Raw genomic sequence first — 17,079 nt, 5'->3', positions numbered from 1 at the left:
TGTTTGATCAAGGAGTTTTGTTTTGTTCCTTACTGAGAAAGCATCAAGGTGGTGCTGACCTGGCCAGCCTCTCCATAAAGTTAAGCTCTCTAGCTGAAATCCATCTTCTGTGTATGCTCATTATGTGACCTAGGTTCTCCTGTACTATTCCTGAATAAGGAAGTGGGAACATAGTGGTGGGTGGTAGATTAAAAGGCCCATTGTATCTAGGCAGGTACCATAATTTTCCATGTATTAATTATGTTATGTAAGGTGGCCCCTCCACTTCAGGAACCACCAACCTTTCTCTATATTTTAGGGGGAATAAATACTAAAGGAAGTGGTATAGATAAAGGGGAAAACAATTCTTCCTCTTGGAGTCTCCTGAGAAATTCTACATTATTCTGCATGATATTTCTTGTTCCGTTATCATCAATCTTACAGAATGCAGTGCAGGTTTTGTCATTAATTTTGTCATTGGTCAGACTCTGATCCTGGCCATAGATAAATATTATTAAGACCACAGAGAGCTTAATCTCAAGCCCTATACATGGCAAAAGGCAAGATGGTTTCAGTTTGGCCTGGAGAGTCCAGATGTGTTGAACTTCCTGTGAAGCTGGTACCGTGTCAAGCAGCTCACATGGTGGTGCCTGTGCCACTATGAGGCACAGAAGGTCAGAGGACTGGCTTCTGTAATTGCTTCTCTGCTGGACATGGGCATTGACAGGACGAGCCATATTCCCAACCTGTCACTACCTTTTCCTTCCTATGTTCATAACAGCACAATTTGTAATATCCAAAAGTTGGAAGCAACCTCAGGTGTCCAACAACAGATGAGTGACTGAGAAAGTTGTGGTATATAAAAAGTAATTTTTAATTAATTAATTTTATTAGTACTTTAATGATGGCTTACAAGATCATAAGATTACAGGTGAATAGTTCCACATCACAACTACCACAATTCTGTGTCTACACTCCCACCAATCCCACCCCAAAAGATAACTACCGTAGTTTTCCCAAAGCCTTAGTGGCAGTTTGGCTACTTAAAAAAAAAAAAAAAAGTTTATGTGGTCCAGGAGGTGGCTCAGTGGATAAAACATTGGACTCTCAAGTGTGAGGTCCTGAGTTCAATCCCCAGCAGCACATATACCAGTGCTATGTCTTGTTCTTTCTCCCTCTCCTCCTATATTTCTCGGTAGAGCATGAGACTCTTAATCTCAGGGTAGTGGGTTTGAGCCCCACGTTGGGCGCCATTTGTTGTAAATTAACTTAAAAAGAGGTATGGGGGTTGGGGCTGCTTGTGACGCATATAGAATAATTCACAGTGGGAGCTGGGAACTGGTTTAATCAATACACGGTTTATTAGGGTGAAACAGGTAAAAAGCAAAATAAGCATTTATCATCAAGGGTTAAGCGTACGCTAGGTCTATAAAGTCTGAATATGGTTATCAAAGTTTAGTCCCATAAGATAAACAATTATAAGCTCTGGTAAAGGTTGCTCATGGCTGTAGTGTGGTCTAAAAGTTTACCAGCTAGTAGAGTCACATGTGTTCTGTTCCCAGGAGAAGTAGCCATGGCGCATCTGACCAGAAGCAGCAGCAGCAGCCAGCCAAAAAGGCTCATGTGCTCAATGTCCCTTGCTTTTATACATTCCCTTCTTTGAAGCACCTCCTCAGGGTGAGGTCATTTGTATGCTAATAGTCAGAAACTCCTGCTGGGGTCACCACAGTCCTGAGTTCAATCCCCGGCAGCACATGTACCAGTATGATGTCTGGTTCTATCTCTCTCTCCTGCTATCTTTCTCATTAATAAATAAATTAAATCTTTTAAAAAACAAGTTTATGTGTTACATTCTTTATATTGCACATATGAGCAAAACCATCTGGTAGGCTTTTTTATTATTATTTTATTTATAAAAAGGAAACACTGAAAAAACCATAGATAAGAGGGGTACAACTCCACATAATTCCCACCACCAGAACTCTATATCCCATCCCCTCCCCTGAGAGCTTTCCTATTCTTTATCCCTCTGGGAGTAGGAACCCAAGGTCATTGTGGGATGCAGAAGGTGGAAGGTCTAGCTTCTGTAATTGCTTCCCCAGTGAACATGGGTGTTGACAGGTCTATCCATACTCCCAGCCTGTCTCTCTCTTTCCCTAGTGGGGCAGGGCTCTGGGGAAGCAGAGCTCCAGGACACATTGGTGGGGTCATCTACCTGTGGAAGTCTGGCTGGCATCATGCTAGCATCTGGAACGAGCGGCTGAAAAGAGAGTCAACATACAAAGCCAAACAAATTGTTGACCAATCATGAACCTAAAGGCTGGAATAGTGCAGATGAAGAGCTGGGAGATATGTGTGTGTGTCTGTTTTGTAAATAGCTAGTAGGCATATTTTAGTTATATTCCAAAGGGCCTGTGGCTATACTAGTTTTTTTTCTGTTTTTTGTTTGTTTGTTTGTTTCCCTGAGCCTGAAGTCTGAAAGGCAACTATGCTCACCACTATATCACCAACGCTCCTGAAGTCTGATATACAGGTGAATCCAAGTTATTGTCTGGGGAGATGATGTCATGACTGGAAAAGGGACCAGAAAGCTGGATCAGGGAAGAGAGTAACTCCCAAATATGGGAAAAGTGTATAAATACTGTTGACTGTAAACCCCATCAATTTGATGTGACTAGGGCCCATATTCAGCTTAAGAGCCTATGTTACCTCTACAGCCCTATAGATCTGAGCTTACATTCTGTGGTCATCAGTAGGAACATCCCAAGCTGCCCCAATATCAGGACCCATCTTCCTCAGATGTGTAGCACAGAGTATGTTGTCGAGCCTCCCTACCATTGTTGATCCAAGTTGAGAGTAAAATCCTATGGGGGCCCTCAAAGGGGTCTATTTTGTTGTTCCTGATAGAGATGACCAGTAACAATGGAGAGAGGGATTTATTCGAGGTCTAGGACCATCATGTCTGTTTGGGAATCCGAGGACTCCCCGGATGGGGTAGTTTGATAATGTCTAAAGAGTCATCATTAAAGCATACCAGTCTCTTGCCCTTATTCAGCTTTTGCAGTCCTTGCTTTATTAAGGTTATCTTTGGTGTGAGTGAGGGAAGTGTAATAGGAAGTAGGTGAGGAGGGTATCTATGTCTAAGTAGACATTATTTCATTATGAACTGTATACTGACTCACTGCAGACTATTGCGTACTTTTGCTCTCAGGTATATATTTTACCCTAATTTATGGATAAATATGAACATAGGCTCTATCTCATGGGACCTGGTCTATATCTAGGTTTTGGGACTTTGTTAGGAAGTGAACCACCTGGAATGGAATTAGTTATTTTTCAGAGAGATGCAGGTCATTTAGTAATACATTAACTACAACAAATAGAATGTTTGAACCCAGAACAACTAAAGGATAAAAATACTTGACTTTACCCCCAACCCAGCCAGACACACATAAGACTTTCATGTCATGTTCCAGGGTCTCAGGTTCAATCCTATGGCACCACCATAAGTCAGAGATGAACAGGAGAGGGATAGAGAGAAAGAGAGAGAGAGGGAGGGAGAATGAGAATGAAGAAAGATAAACACAGGGCCTCTTAAAATTTTTATTAGTGATTTAATATTGATTTATACAATTATAAGATAATAGGGTATAATTCCACATCTTTACCTTTTAGAGCTCTGTGTCTTCATTTCCTCTCTGGAAACAGCATTAGTTGTCCCAAGATCACAGATATGGGTTGACTATTATTTCTATAGCTATATATATATATATATATATATATATATATATATATGCACAGGGGCTCTTTTATATAAGGTACCACTGAATTGTCTCTTGGACCTAATTTGTCTTTCTTTCTTGAATGGATAGTAGAGATACTACACCCCTGGTGCGTTCTATGACGTTCCTTTAAAGTGCCAGGACTCAAACTCAATCCTTTACACATGGTAAATGCTCCACGGGGGGGTGGGGGGGGCATCTCATGATCACCCCCTCCCCAGTTCATTCCTACAATAGTTTGTTCCAGAAAAAAAATCTCATTCAAATGTAAATAATACAAAAGTTTAATACACAACACACAGGCAAGATACTATGTCTATAAGAAAAATTGCAGCAATCTCCAACCTGTGAAGAAAATAAACTAGAAAAGGTGCTGTAAAGTGGGTGAAATATAATACACAATGTTGGAAACTAAAATTTAGATTAAACAAGAAATATGTCAAAGAAAAATATACATGTTAAATGAAGAGATAGAAATCTGGAGGTGGTTGTTAGTCAACAGGAAGGAGTAAGTAAAATGGTACTAGTAGAACTCTGTAAAAGAATACCAAAAAAAAAAAAAAAAAAAAAAAGAAGTAATCTTTGTATGCTAAGGGCTGTTTTACTCTAGCTGAAAAAGAAATAAATGATTCAACAAAATAGTTCTCTTGGATAGCGTGCTCTTGGCCATGTGTAAGATCCAGATTTGATCCTGGCCCCCATCACATTGGAGGAAGTCTTAATGCTATATTTCTCTCTCTCTTCTCCCCTTTACCCTCTTCTCCCCTTCTCCCTCCCCTCCCCCATTACCCTCTCCCTCTCCCTTTTCCACTATCCTACTCTTTCATTCTCTCCCACTCTCCTACTCTCCCATTCTCCATCTCCATCTCACATACTGTCCCTGTTTCTTTCTATCTTCAAGTCACCCTGGAGTGGTAAAGTATCAGTGATGACAAACAAATGAAACAAACATGTAAAGATTTGCTTTAATTAGCAACTTATTTTTAAACCTGTTAAAACAGAAACATTACTCAAAATCACTCTATAAGCATTTCCCACAAATGGCCTGAGAGTTTTAGGTGAGGCACATAAATTTCATGACTATGAATAATTTGAGACCCTAGGTTGTGGTACTAAGTGACTAATCAGTGACTAATCAATTTGAATGTGTGTTGTGAGAACATTTGCTCCCATTGCCTGCTTCTCCTAGTGTGGTTTTTTTTTTTTTTTTTTTGAAACCAGTTAGGACATAGCACTTTTATTATTTTACATTAAAGGAACAAGTGTTAAGTGTATCGGACTAATGAATATGACGACAGGTATGTCAATTTTCTTTTCCTTAGGAAATATGAGTCCTTTTAAGCAATAATGTCAACACTCATTGAAAGTGTAACTAAAATAAACAAGTAAATATTTATTAGTCTAGCCTCAGGCAAACGCTAGAAGAAGAAGTCTAGCCTCAGACCCTTTAAAAGAAACTGCTGTGCACAGGACATTGGAAACTTGAGATTCTTAAATGACCATTCTATAATCTTTGCAATTTTACTTCGAAAATTTACCAAAAAAAAAAAAAGCTCAGTTTTCTGCTTCTTTAATTCTCGCCTTGTACAAAAACCACTTATTTTCCTGCTTCCCTGAATACATAGGCTTTTTTAACTTTATTTTTTATTATCTTTATTTATTGGATAGAGACAGGCATAAATTGAAAGGAGGGGGAGATAGAGAGGGAAAGAGAAAGAAAGACACCTATAGTACTGCTTCACCACTTGCAAAGCTTTCCCCCTGCAGGTGGGGACTGGGGGCTTGAACCCGGATCCCTGCTCATTGTAACCTGTGCTCAACCAGGTGCACCACTGCCCAACACAGTATCATTTTCTTTTGATGTATAGGAACTTTTAATTTTTATTAGTGATTTAATAGCTATTTATAAGATTATAAGATAATAGGGTATAATAGATGGCTTTTAATTTGATGTAGACCCATTTGTTTATTCTTGGTTTCATTTCCCATGTTCAAGGGGTTGAATATTCAAATAGATCTTGATGCAAAGATTCTGCAATGCTTTCTACTATAACTTCTAGTATTTCTGGTCTAATGATGTTAAATGCTGGTCTAGTTTCACTTTTCTACCTGTGGCTGTCCAATTTTCCTAGCACCATTTGTTGAAAATATCTTCTTTATCATTAAATAAGTTTGGCCCCTTTGCCATATCTTAGGTGGCTCATATATTAGGCTCAAGTCCAATATGTTCAGTATACATGTCGGCTCATTTCTGGGCTCTTGCCTCTGCTCCATTGATTCAAGAAGAAAAGCATTTTAAGTCATTTATTCATTAAGAACATATGGCTGGTTTTCAGTTCAGGACTGTTATAAACACAGCTTCTATAATCATTCACATTTAAGTACACAGGCTTTCTTTCCTCTGGAATAAAATGCTCAAGCTGAAATAGTTGGGCTCTGTAGTAAGTATAGGTTTCGATTTCTAAGAAATTGGCAAGCTTTCTTGAGCGATGCTAACAGGTTGCAGCTCTAGTGTCTGAGTCATCCCATTTTACCGCGTCTTCAGCATTTAGTAGTGACACTAATTTTTTTTTTTTGTAGTCATTCTGGAAGTTGTTGAAACTTTTCATCTGGGTTTCAATTTGTGGCTCCCTAGTAACTAATGATTCTGAATACCTTTCCTTGTTTCATTTGCCATCTGTAGTTCCTTTCACATATACCATGTCTTTGCCAGTTTTCTTTTTTTTTATGAATCATTTTTTAAAGTTAATTATTTTATTTGATAGAATAGAGAGAAACTGAGAGGGAAGGGGATCTAGAGAGAAGGAGAGAAAGACAGAGAGATACATGCAGCCTTGCTTCCCTACTTGTGAAGCTTTCTGCCTGCAGGTTGGGACCGGGGGCTTGAACCTCGGTCCTTATACATGGTAATACATGGACTTAACCAGTTGTGCCACCACACAACCCCTTCTGTGTCAATTTTCTAACTGGATTTTTTTAAGTTCTTAATATATTCCACATCTAAGTCCTTTGTCGGATATGTACTTGGCAAATGTTTTTCCCCAGTCTTCAGTTTGTCTTGCCGTTCCTTTGTAGTTTCTAGCAGAGAAAAAATGTTCAACATTCCAGTTTATTGTGTCAGTTTTACCTTTTATGGAATGTGCATTTGATGCTAAGTCTAATTATTCTTTTTTAATTTTTAAAATTATTTTTATTTATTTCTTGGATAGAGACAGCCAGAAATTTAGAGGGGAAGAGGGAGGTAGAGAGTGAGAGAGACAAACACTTGCAACGTTGCTTCACCACTCAAAGCTTCCTTTCTGCAGCAGAACTGGTGGCTTGGACTTTGATCATTGTAACATGTGTGCTCAAGCAAGTGCGCCACCACAATCCCTTTAATTCTAATAATTCTTTTTTTAATATTTTATTTATCAACTTGATGGAAACAGAGCAATAAAGTAGGAAGGAGGAGATAAGGATGAAGACAGACACCTGCAACACTGCTTCACCGTTCATGAATCTTCCTCCCTGCAGGTGAGGACTAGGACCTTGAACCCAGGTCTTTGTGCATTGTAATATGTGCAATCAAGCAGATGCATCACCATTCAGCCCAATCTAATAATTCTTCATCTAGTCTTGGGTTCTGAAGATTGTTCCTGTGTTTTAAGTTTATTTTTAATTTTCCCTTTGATTTTTTTTTCCCCCAGAGCACTACTCAGCTCTGGCTTATGGTGGTATAGAGGATTGAACCTGTGACTTTGGAACCTCATGCATTAGAGTCTCTTTCTATAACTATTATGCTATCTACCCCTGCCCCCTTTGCTTTTAATTCTAAAGGTTGTAGTTTTACATTTGACGGGTAAGTCTATGAACTAACATTATTGCTTTCTTTGGAGGACATGAAAGTTAAGGTGTTGGTTGTTTATTTTGTCTATGGATTTGCAATGCTCCAGTGCCATTTGCTGAAAAGACTATCCCTCCACCATTAAACTGTGCTTGCACTTTTGTCAAAAATAATCAGGCATGTTTGCATAGATCTGTTCTTGGGTTCTTTATCCTTATTCCATGTGCCTATCCTTCCGATATGGCACTGCCTTGATCTCTAGCTAGACAATAAGCCTTAAAAGGCAGATAGAGTTGAGCTGGCATAGTAGCTCACCTGGAGAGTACACTGCTTTGTCATGTGCACAACTCAGCTTCAAGCCCACCACACTGAGGGAAGCTTCAGTGCTATAATTTCTTACCCTCTCTCTGTCTGTCTCTATCTTAAAAAATAAAAATAAAAAGTATATGAAGTTATTCATTCAAATTTATTCTCGTAAAAAAATTTATTAGTGCTTTAACTGTAGTTTACAAAATTATAAGATAGCAGGGGTATATTCCACACCATTCCCACCACCAGAGTTATGTGTCCCTACATCCCTTTAGAGGAAATGCAATAGTTCCTGCAAAGTCACAGATATGGGGTGACTTTATATCTATATTTATATATCTCTATATTTATAGATTTTTATTATCTTTATTGTATAGAGACAGGCAGAAATCAAGAGGAAGGGGGACAGAGTGGGGAAGAGAAAGAGAGACACCTGCAGCATTGCTTTGCCATTCACAAAGCTTTCTTCCTATAGGTGGGGACTAGGGTCTCGACTAGGGTCTCGAACCCTAGTCCTTATGCATTGTAACATGTGCACTAAACCAAGTGCACCACCACCTAGTCCCCTGTGTAAATTTTTTTCTTTGACCATTTTTTTTCTATGGTCCTGCCCTCATTTCCTTTCTAAGTCACACCTACATCTATTACTATTTCTGAGCGTCCTTCCTTTTTCCTCTTCTCTCTCAGATAAGCAATGTGATGCCAAACTTCCTTTGGTGTTTTTCAGATTCACTTTCTTTTCAGCAGTAGTATAAAAAAGAAAGACTCCTAGTGGCAAACATTTAGGGTCTCAGTGAAATTGCACTAACTCCAGTCCAAGTTCTGTTTAGTGTTTTCTCTTCTGATCTTGTTTTTCAACTTCTATGAGGGAGATCATCCCATAATCATCCTCTTGTTTCTGACTTATCTCACTTAACAAGATATCTTCAAGCTTCATCCAAGATGGGGTAAAGAAGGTGAATTCACCATTTTTAATAGCTGAGTACTACTCCACTGTGTATATATACCACAGTTTACTCAGCCACTCATCTGTTGTTGGACACCTGGGTTGCTTCCAGGTTTTGGCTATTACAAGTTGTGCTGCTAATTTTGGATGGATATGTTTGGTTCCTTAGGATATATCCCCAGGAGAGGAATTGCAGTGTCATAGGGAAGGTCCATTTCTAGCTTTCTGAGAGTTCTCCAGACTGCTCTCTACAGGGGTTGGACCAATTTACATTCCCACCGGTAGTGCAGGAGGGTTTCTTTGTACATGGGGGAGTTTTATGGATAATAGAGCAATGCTGTGGTGCAGCCACATCTCTGAATCTCCCTATATATGAAATTCAAAAAAAAATTAAGGGGCTGTGCAGTGGCACATCCATTTGAGTGCTCACATTACCATGCACAATGACCAGAGTTTGAGCTCCTGATTCCCATTTGCAGGAGAATGCTTCAAAAGCTGTGAAGCAGATCTGCAGTTGTCTGTCTCAGTGAAATTGGGGTCCAAAGCCCTCTGATCATCTTCCACTATCTTTTCCACTTTCTGCACGTACGGACCAAAATTCTTTATGGGGTGCAGAAGGAAGGAGTTCTGGCTTCGGTAATTGCTTCTCCACTGGACATGGATTTCACAGGTCAATCTATAACCTCAGCCTGTTTCTTTTTATTTTTTATTAGTGATTTAAAAATGATTAATAAGATTATGGTATAAGATATGTACAATCCCATACACCCCCCCCACACACCGCTGAGTTCCATATCCCCTTCCCTCCATTGGAAGTTTCCCTATTCTTTATCCCTCTGGGAATGTAGCATAGAAGGCTCCCAACTGTGACCATAGACTGTGAGCTCATAGACTGATAGGGACTCAGCGGTTAAACAGGTTCCTGTGCTAAATACGAATATACATGGGCTCCTGGTAAGACTGATGTGGTTAACAGTTCATTGTATTTAAATATATTTTTCAAATTTGGGAGCTACTCTTTGCCCTCATCTGGCAAAGTAGGATGACCCAGCCTCCAATCAGATAGTGGGGAAGTCCTTACCATTGCTAGTTTATAGTGAGGGTAAGGTTCTAGAGAGGTCCACAGAAGGACTTATGATGACATTCCTGATGGAATTGACTAGTGATGGAAAACAGTGTGTTCTGTTAGAGGTCTAGGTCCATAGTATCTATGGCAGAGTCCAAGGATTAGATCCCAAGGGATGAGGTGGCCTGGTATTTAACAAAATGACCATTACCAAGTGAGCCAGTCTCTTGCCCTTTCCTAGTTTTTGTGGTCCCTTCTTTGACAAACTCAGACTTTCTCTCAGAAACTTAAAGCCTTGAATATTATGCATAACATTTCTCAGTTTTCCACATAAAAATTCAACCCCCACTAGGTCCTCCTCTGCCATCATGATCCAGGACCTGGACCTTCCATCCACCCCAGTGTCTTTTACTTTGGTGCAATACACTAACTCCAGTCCAAGTTCTGTTTAGTGTTTTCTCTTCTGATCTTGTTTTTCAACTTCTGTGAGGGAGATCATCCCATATTCATCCTCTTGTTTCTGACTTATCTCACTTAACAAGATATCTTCAAGCTCCATCCAAGATGGGGTAAAGAAGGTGAATTCACCATTTTTAATAGCTGAGTACTACTCCACTGTGTATATATACCACAGTTTACTCAGCCACTCATCTGTTGTTGGACACCTGGGTTGCTTCCAGGTTTTGGCTATTACAAGTTGTGCTGCTAAGACCATAGGTATACATAAACCTTTTTGGATGGTTATGTTTGGTTCATTAGGATATATCCCCAGGAGAGGAATTGCAGTGTCATAGGGTAGGTCCATTTCTACTTTCGGAGTTCTGATGGTGGGAATTGTTTGGAGTTGTACCCTCTTATCCTATGGTTTTCTCAGTGTTTCCTCTTTATGAAAAAAAAAAAACTTCAATTAAGTTAGACTATACTAAATATCTAGGTTTAATTTCTCTCTGACTCAAGGCCAGGCTCTATAAACCTAATACTGGCTTGGATACAACAAATAATATTCAATTTCTCCATCCTAGCAAATAAAATTAGAAAGGATAAAAAAAAATTAAGGCTGAAGTGGTATGAATCCTGCATGTGAAGTCCTATAGCAATATTTTTCTCATTCAGACTTATTCTAATTATTGTATGCCCTTTACTTTTCTATACAAGCTTTAAAAATAAATTTAACCATGTCTATAAAAAATGTGGAAATTTGAATAAGAATCTATAGATAACTCAAAGAAGTTGAAACCTTACCTTGTCAAATCTTCTAATTTATAAGCAAGGTATGAGTCTCAATTTCTTTATATATTCCTTGATTGCTTTCATAGGTATTTTTCAATTTTCAACATATATATCCTGTAAATTTTTTAACATTTTTATTACATTTATGTCTAAATACTTCATTTTTGGTGTAACTGTAAATAGTATTATATTTTTCATTTACATATGTTTGTGTTACTGTCTGAAAATTTGGTTGATTTTTTTTTTTTGGCATGATGATGTATCTTGTGACATTATTCAATTCACATAGTTGTTCAAGGAGGGATTTTCCTCTATAGATTCCTCTGGAGTTTTAACAAGATAGTAATGTTTTCTTTTTTTTTAATTTCTTTATTGGGGGATTAATGTTTCATATTCAACATGTTATAATATATAATTAATTATATAACATAATTAATGTTTCATATTTGAAATGTTATGCATGTACAATAGTTTGTACATGCATAACATTTCTCAGTTTTCCCCATAACAACACAACCCCCACTGTCATCTTTTTTGCACCTGTACTCTCCCCCCAACCCACCTCAGAGTCTTTTACTTTGGTGCAATACGAAAACTCCAGTTCAGGCTCTACTTGAGTTTTCTCTTCTGATCTTATTTTTCAACTTCTGCCCAAGAGCAGGATCATCCCATATTCATCCTTCTGTTTCTGACTTATTTCACTTAACATGATTTCTTCAAGATCCATCCAATATGGTCTGAAAACAGTGAAGTCACCGTTTTTAATAGCTGAGTAGTATTCCATTGTGTATATATACCACAACTTGCTCAGCCACTCATCTGTTGTTGAACACCTGAGTTGCTTCCAGGTTTTGGCTATTACAAATTGTGCTAAGACCATAGGTATACACAAAACATTTTGGATGGGTGTATTGGGTTCCTTAGGATATATCCCCAGGAGAGGCATTGCAGGATCATAGAGTAGGTCCATTTCTATCCTTCTGAGAGTTCTCCAGACTGCTCCCCACAGGGGTTGGACCAATTTACATTCCCACCAGCAGTGCAGGAGAGTTCATTTGACCCCACAACCTCTACAGCATTTGTTGCTGCTACCTTTCCTGATGTATGGCATTCTCACAGGAGTGAAGTGGTATATCATTGTTGTCTTTATTTGCATTTATCTGACAATCAAACACTTGGAGCATTTTTTCATGTTTTTTTTAAATATCTTTATTGGGGAATTAATGTTTTACATTTGACAGTAAATACAATAATTTGTACATGCATAACATTTCCCAGTTTTCCACATAACAATGCAACCCCCACTAAGTCCTCTGTCATCCTTCTTGGACCTGTGTTCTCCCCCGCCCAACCCACCCAGAGTCTTTTATTTTGGTGCAATACGCCAATTCCAGTTCAGGTTCTACTTGTGTTTTCTCTTCTGATCTTGTTTTTCAATTTCTGCCTGAGAGTGAAATCATCCCATATTCATCCCTCTGTTTCTGACTTATTTCATTTAACATGAATTTTTCAAGGTCAATCAAAGATCAGCTGAAAACGGTGAACATTTTTAATAGTTGAGTAGTATTCCATTGTGTATATATAGCACAATTTGCTCAGCCACTCATCTGTTGTTGGACACCTGAGTTGCTTCCAGGTTTTGGCTATTACAAATTGTTCTGCTATGACCATAGGTATACACAAATCTTTTTGGATGGGTGTGTTGGGTTCCTTACAATATATCCCCAGCAGGGGAATTGCAGGGTCATAGGGTAGGTCCATTTCTAAGTTCTCCAGACTGCTCTCCACACAGGTTGGACCAATTTACATTCGCACCAGCAGTGCAGGAGGGTTCCTTTGACCCTACAACCTCTCCAGCATTTGCTGCTGTTACCTTTTCTGATGTATGACATTCTCACAGGAGTGAAGTGGTATCTCATTGTTGTCTTTATTTGTCTTTATTTGCATTTCTCTGACAATCAAAGACTTGGAGCATTTTTTCGTGTGTGTGTTTTTTGTTTGTTTGTCTGGGTTTTTATTTATTTATTTATTTATTTATTTGCCTTTTGGATCTCTTCTGGTGAATATTCTGTCCATGTCCTCTCCCCATTTTTGTATGGGGCTATTTGTTGTCTTGTTGTTGAGTTTGGCAAGCTCTTTATATATTTTGGTTATTAGCCTCTTGTCTGATGTATGACATGTAAAGATCTTCTCACATACTGTGAGGGATCTCTTGGTTTGGGTAGTGGTTTCTTTTGCTGTGCAGAAACCTTTTAATTTGATGTGGTCCCATAAGTTTGTACTTGCCTTAATCTTCTTTGTAATTAGATTCCTTTCATTGAAGATGTCTTTAAAATTTATGTGGAAAAGAGTTCTGCCAATATTTTCCTCTAAGTATCTGATAGTTTCTGGTCTAACATCCAAGTCCTTGATCCACTGGAATTTACTTTAGTGGTTGGTGAAATATAGTGATTCAGTTTCATTCTCCTGCATGTTTCAACCAATTTAATCCAACACCATTTGTTGAAGAGACTCTGCTTTCCCCATTTAAGAGTCTGGGCACCTTTGACAAAGATTAGATGTCCATAGGTGTGGGGGCTTACTTCTGGGCTCTCAATTCTATTCCACTGGTCAGTGTGTCTACTCATGTTCCAGTACCAAGCAGTTTTGATGACAGTAGCCCTATAATACAATCTGAGATCTGGGAGTGTGATGCCTCCGGTTCTGTTCTTTTTTCTCAAGATTGTTTTGGCAATTCTATGTCTTTTCTGGTTCCAGATAAATGTTTGTAGCATATGTTCTATTCTCCTAAAAAATGTGGTGGGAATCTTGATGCGGATAGCATTAAATTTGTATATGGCTCTGGGTAGTATATTCATTTTGATGATGTTAATTCTTCCAATCCACGAACATGGAATATCTTTCCACATCTTTGTGTCTTTTTCAATTTCCTTGAGTAATGGCTCATAATTTTCATTATACAAGTCTTTCACTTCCTTTATTAGGTTTACTCCTAGGTATTTTGTTGTTTTTGTTGCTATAGTAAAAGGAATTGATTTCTGGATTTTAACTTCTTCTAACTTAGTGTTTGCATAGAAGAATGCCACTGACTTTTGAATGTTTATTTTGTAGCCTGACACTTTACTGTATTGCCTGATGATTTCCAAAAGCTTCTTGCTGGATTCCTTAGGTTTTTCCATGTATACTATCATGTTATCTGCAAATAGGGAGAGTTTGACTTCTTCTCTTCCAATCTGTATCCCTTTAATTCCTTGTTCCTGCCTGATTGCTATGGCAAGAACTTCCAACACTATGTTGAATAGTAATGGTGATCGTGGGCAGTCCTGTCTAGTACCTGATCTGAGTGGAAATGATTCCAGTTTTTCACCATTGAGTATGATGTTGGCTATAAGTTTGCTATATATAGACTCCACTATCTTCAGGAATTTTCCATCTATTCCCATTTTTTGTAGTGTTTTGATAATAAAGGGATGTGGGATTATGTCAAAGGTTTTCTCTGCTCTATTGATTTGACCATGTGGTTTTTGGTTTTGCTTTTATTGATGTGGTGGATCACGTTGATTGATTTACGTATATTAAACCAACCTTGCATCCCTGGGATAAACCCCACTTGGTCATGAACAATCTTTTGAATATAATGCTGTATCCAGTTGGCTAGAATTTTGTTCAGTATTTTAGCATCTATGTTCATCAGAGATATTAGTCTGTAGTTTTCTTTTTTGGTTGTGTCCCTGTCTGCTTTTGGTATCAGAGTGATGATGGCTTCATAGAAGGTGGAAGGGAGTATTCCAGTGTCTTCAATCTTATGGTAGGCTTTTAAAAGTAGAGGTATTAACTCTTCCTTGGAGATTTTGTAGAATTCATTTGTAAAACCATCTGGTGCAGGACTGTTATTTTTGGAAGGTTTTTGATTACTGTTTCAATTTCATTGACTGTGATGGGCCTGTTCATATTATCCAGCTCCTCTTTTATTTTGGAAGTTCATAGGTATCTAGGAAATTGTCCATTTCTTCCAGGTTCTCTAGCTTGGTGGTATATGGTTGTTCATAGAAGAGTCACATGATATGTTAAATTTCTGTGGTGTCGTGATATCTCCTCTATCATTTATGATCTGATTTATTTGTGTCTTCTCTCTTTTTTGTTTTGTGAGTCTGGCTAAAGGTTTGTCGATTTTGTTCACTCTTTCAAAGAACCAACATTTACTTTCATTGATCTTTTGTATGGTTTTCTTATTTTCAATGTTATTGATTTCTGCCCTAACTTTAGTGATTTCTGTCCTTCTGGTTGATTTAGGGTTCCTTTGTTCTTCTTCTATGTCTTTAAAGTGTGCAATCAGGTTGCTTATTTGTGCTTTTTCTTGTTTTCTAATATGTGCTTGTATGGCTATGAACTTCCCATTCATTACTGCCTTAGCTGTGTCCCAAATATTTTGATAGCTTGTGTCATTTTCATTGAACTCTGGATACATTTTGATTTCTTCCTTTATTTCCTCTTTGACCCAGTAGTTGTTAAGTAGTGTACTGTTGAGCTTCCACATTTTGGGACTCTTACTAATCTTTTGTTGATTGTTAAGTGTTAAATCCACCTGCAGGGGATTCCCTTCACAAGCGGTAAAGCAGGTCTGCAGGTGTCTATCTTTCTCTTTCCCTCTCTGCCTTCCCCCCTCACTCCATTTTGCTCTCTTATCCAACAACGACAACATCAATAACAACAATAAAACAACAAGGGCAACAAAAGGGAATAAATAAATAAAATAAATATTAAAAAAAGAAAGAAAAAAAGAAACTCCAGGAATGACATTCTCCTACTTTTGTTCTGTGTTTGTTTGTTTCTGTTTGTTTTTCCTCATAGTAGGAGACAGGGAAAAGGACAGGTTTCTGTATGGTTACTGGATATCTTTTGGTATGTGACAGACTCCCACATGAGGGGATAGGAGAATATTACAAACATACATATGTGTGAAGAACAAATAGAGCCTGTAATGCTTACTCACTAACAATGTAGTACAAGGGATTGAAGCCAGGACCTACTGCCTGCAAAGTACACACTCTACTGTTAAGCCACCTCCCTATCTCCCTTTCTTCACATGGTCTTTGCATCTGTGTGTCCAAATTTCTTTTCTTATACTTGAACTAAAGCCCACCCACATGGACTCATTTTATTATAATTGCATCTGGAAAACTGTTTCCAAAGACTATCACATTCTGAATTAATTGATGAGTGGTTAGATTTTCAACATACAAATTTGAAGGGACACAATTTAACCCACTCTATCCCAATGACTCAAGCAAGTTTCTGCACAGACAGAGCTTTTGTGTGTTTTCTCATCAAAATTCTTGAAGTCTCATAAACTTCCCTTTTTTTGAAGTATATAGCTTTGATGAGGACCAGTCTTATCAAGAAATTAATCAGCTGCCACTTTATATGACTTTAATTTTGTCTTATAAAAAAGTTAGTCTAGGAAATGGTTGGGTACACAGTGTCATAAAATACCTAAAGAATATGTTATGAACCAAGGACCAGCTTTTCAAACTGTTGTATCTATCATGTCAAGTCAAATTAATATAATTTGCTATTGCTATTTAACAGAAATTCTTTTGTCTTGACAGGATATTTGAAACTATTCTTCACAATGTGGAATTCAGACAGTATGAATTAGTTGCTGTCTCAGAAAGAAAGCAAATTATAATTTTAATAACACATTAGACACGAACAGAACAGCATCAAATAGCTCATAAAATAGAAGAATGCTTGGGGTGCAGAAGGTAGAAGGTCTGGCTTCTATAATTGCTTCTTCGCTGAATATGAGCATTGGCAATTTAATCTTTACTCCCAACCTGTCTCTCTCTTTCCCTAATGGGGCAGAGCTCTGAGGCACACCTGGTAGAGTGCACAAAGATCTGAGTTCAAGCTTCCGATCTCCACCTGCAGGGGTGAAGCTTTG

At 38.2% G+C, this 17,079-nt stretch overlaps 1 protein-coding gene across 1 annotated transcript in view; it reads right to left on the bottom strand.

Moving 5' to 3' along the window:
• Positions 1 to 2,099: 2,099 nt before the first annotated feature.
• Positions 2,100 to 17,079, bottom strand: part of SERPINB9 (serpin family B member 9) — a 40,432-nt gene continuing 25,452 nt past the window's right edge. The window contains exon 7 of the mRNA XM_060189154.1: positions 2,100 to 2,226. Within this exon, the coding sequence (XP_060045137.1) occupies positions 2,220 to 2,226 (7 nt within the window). The 3' untranslated portion in view covers positions 2,100 to 2,219. The remainder of the gene's footprint in view (positions 2,227 to 17,079) is intronic.

The sequence above is a fragment of the Erinaceus europaeus genome, chromosome 4, assembly GCF_950295315.1.
Source record: "Erinaceus europaeus chromosome 4, mEriEur2.1, whole genome shotgun sequence".
Taxonomy (NCBI): Eukaryota; Metazoa; Chordata; class Mammalia; order Eulipotyphla; family Erinaceidae; genus Erinaceus; species Erinaceus europaeus.
Note: the sequence above shows the minus strand (reverse complement) of the source record. Positions and strands in the feature narration are given on the sequence as shown.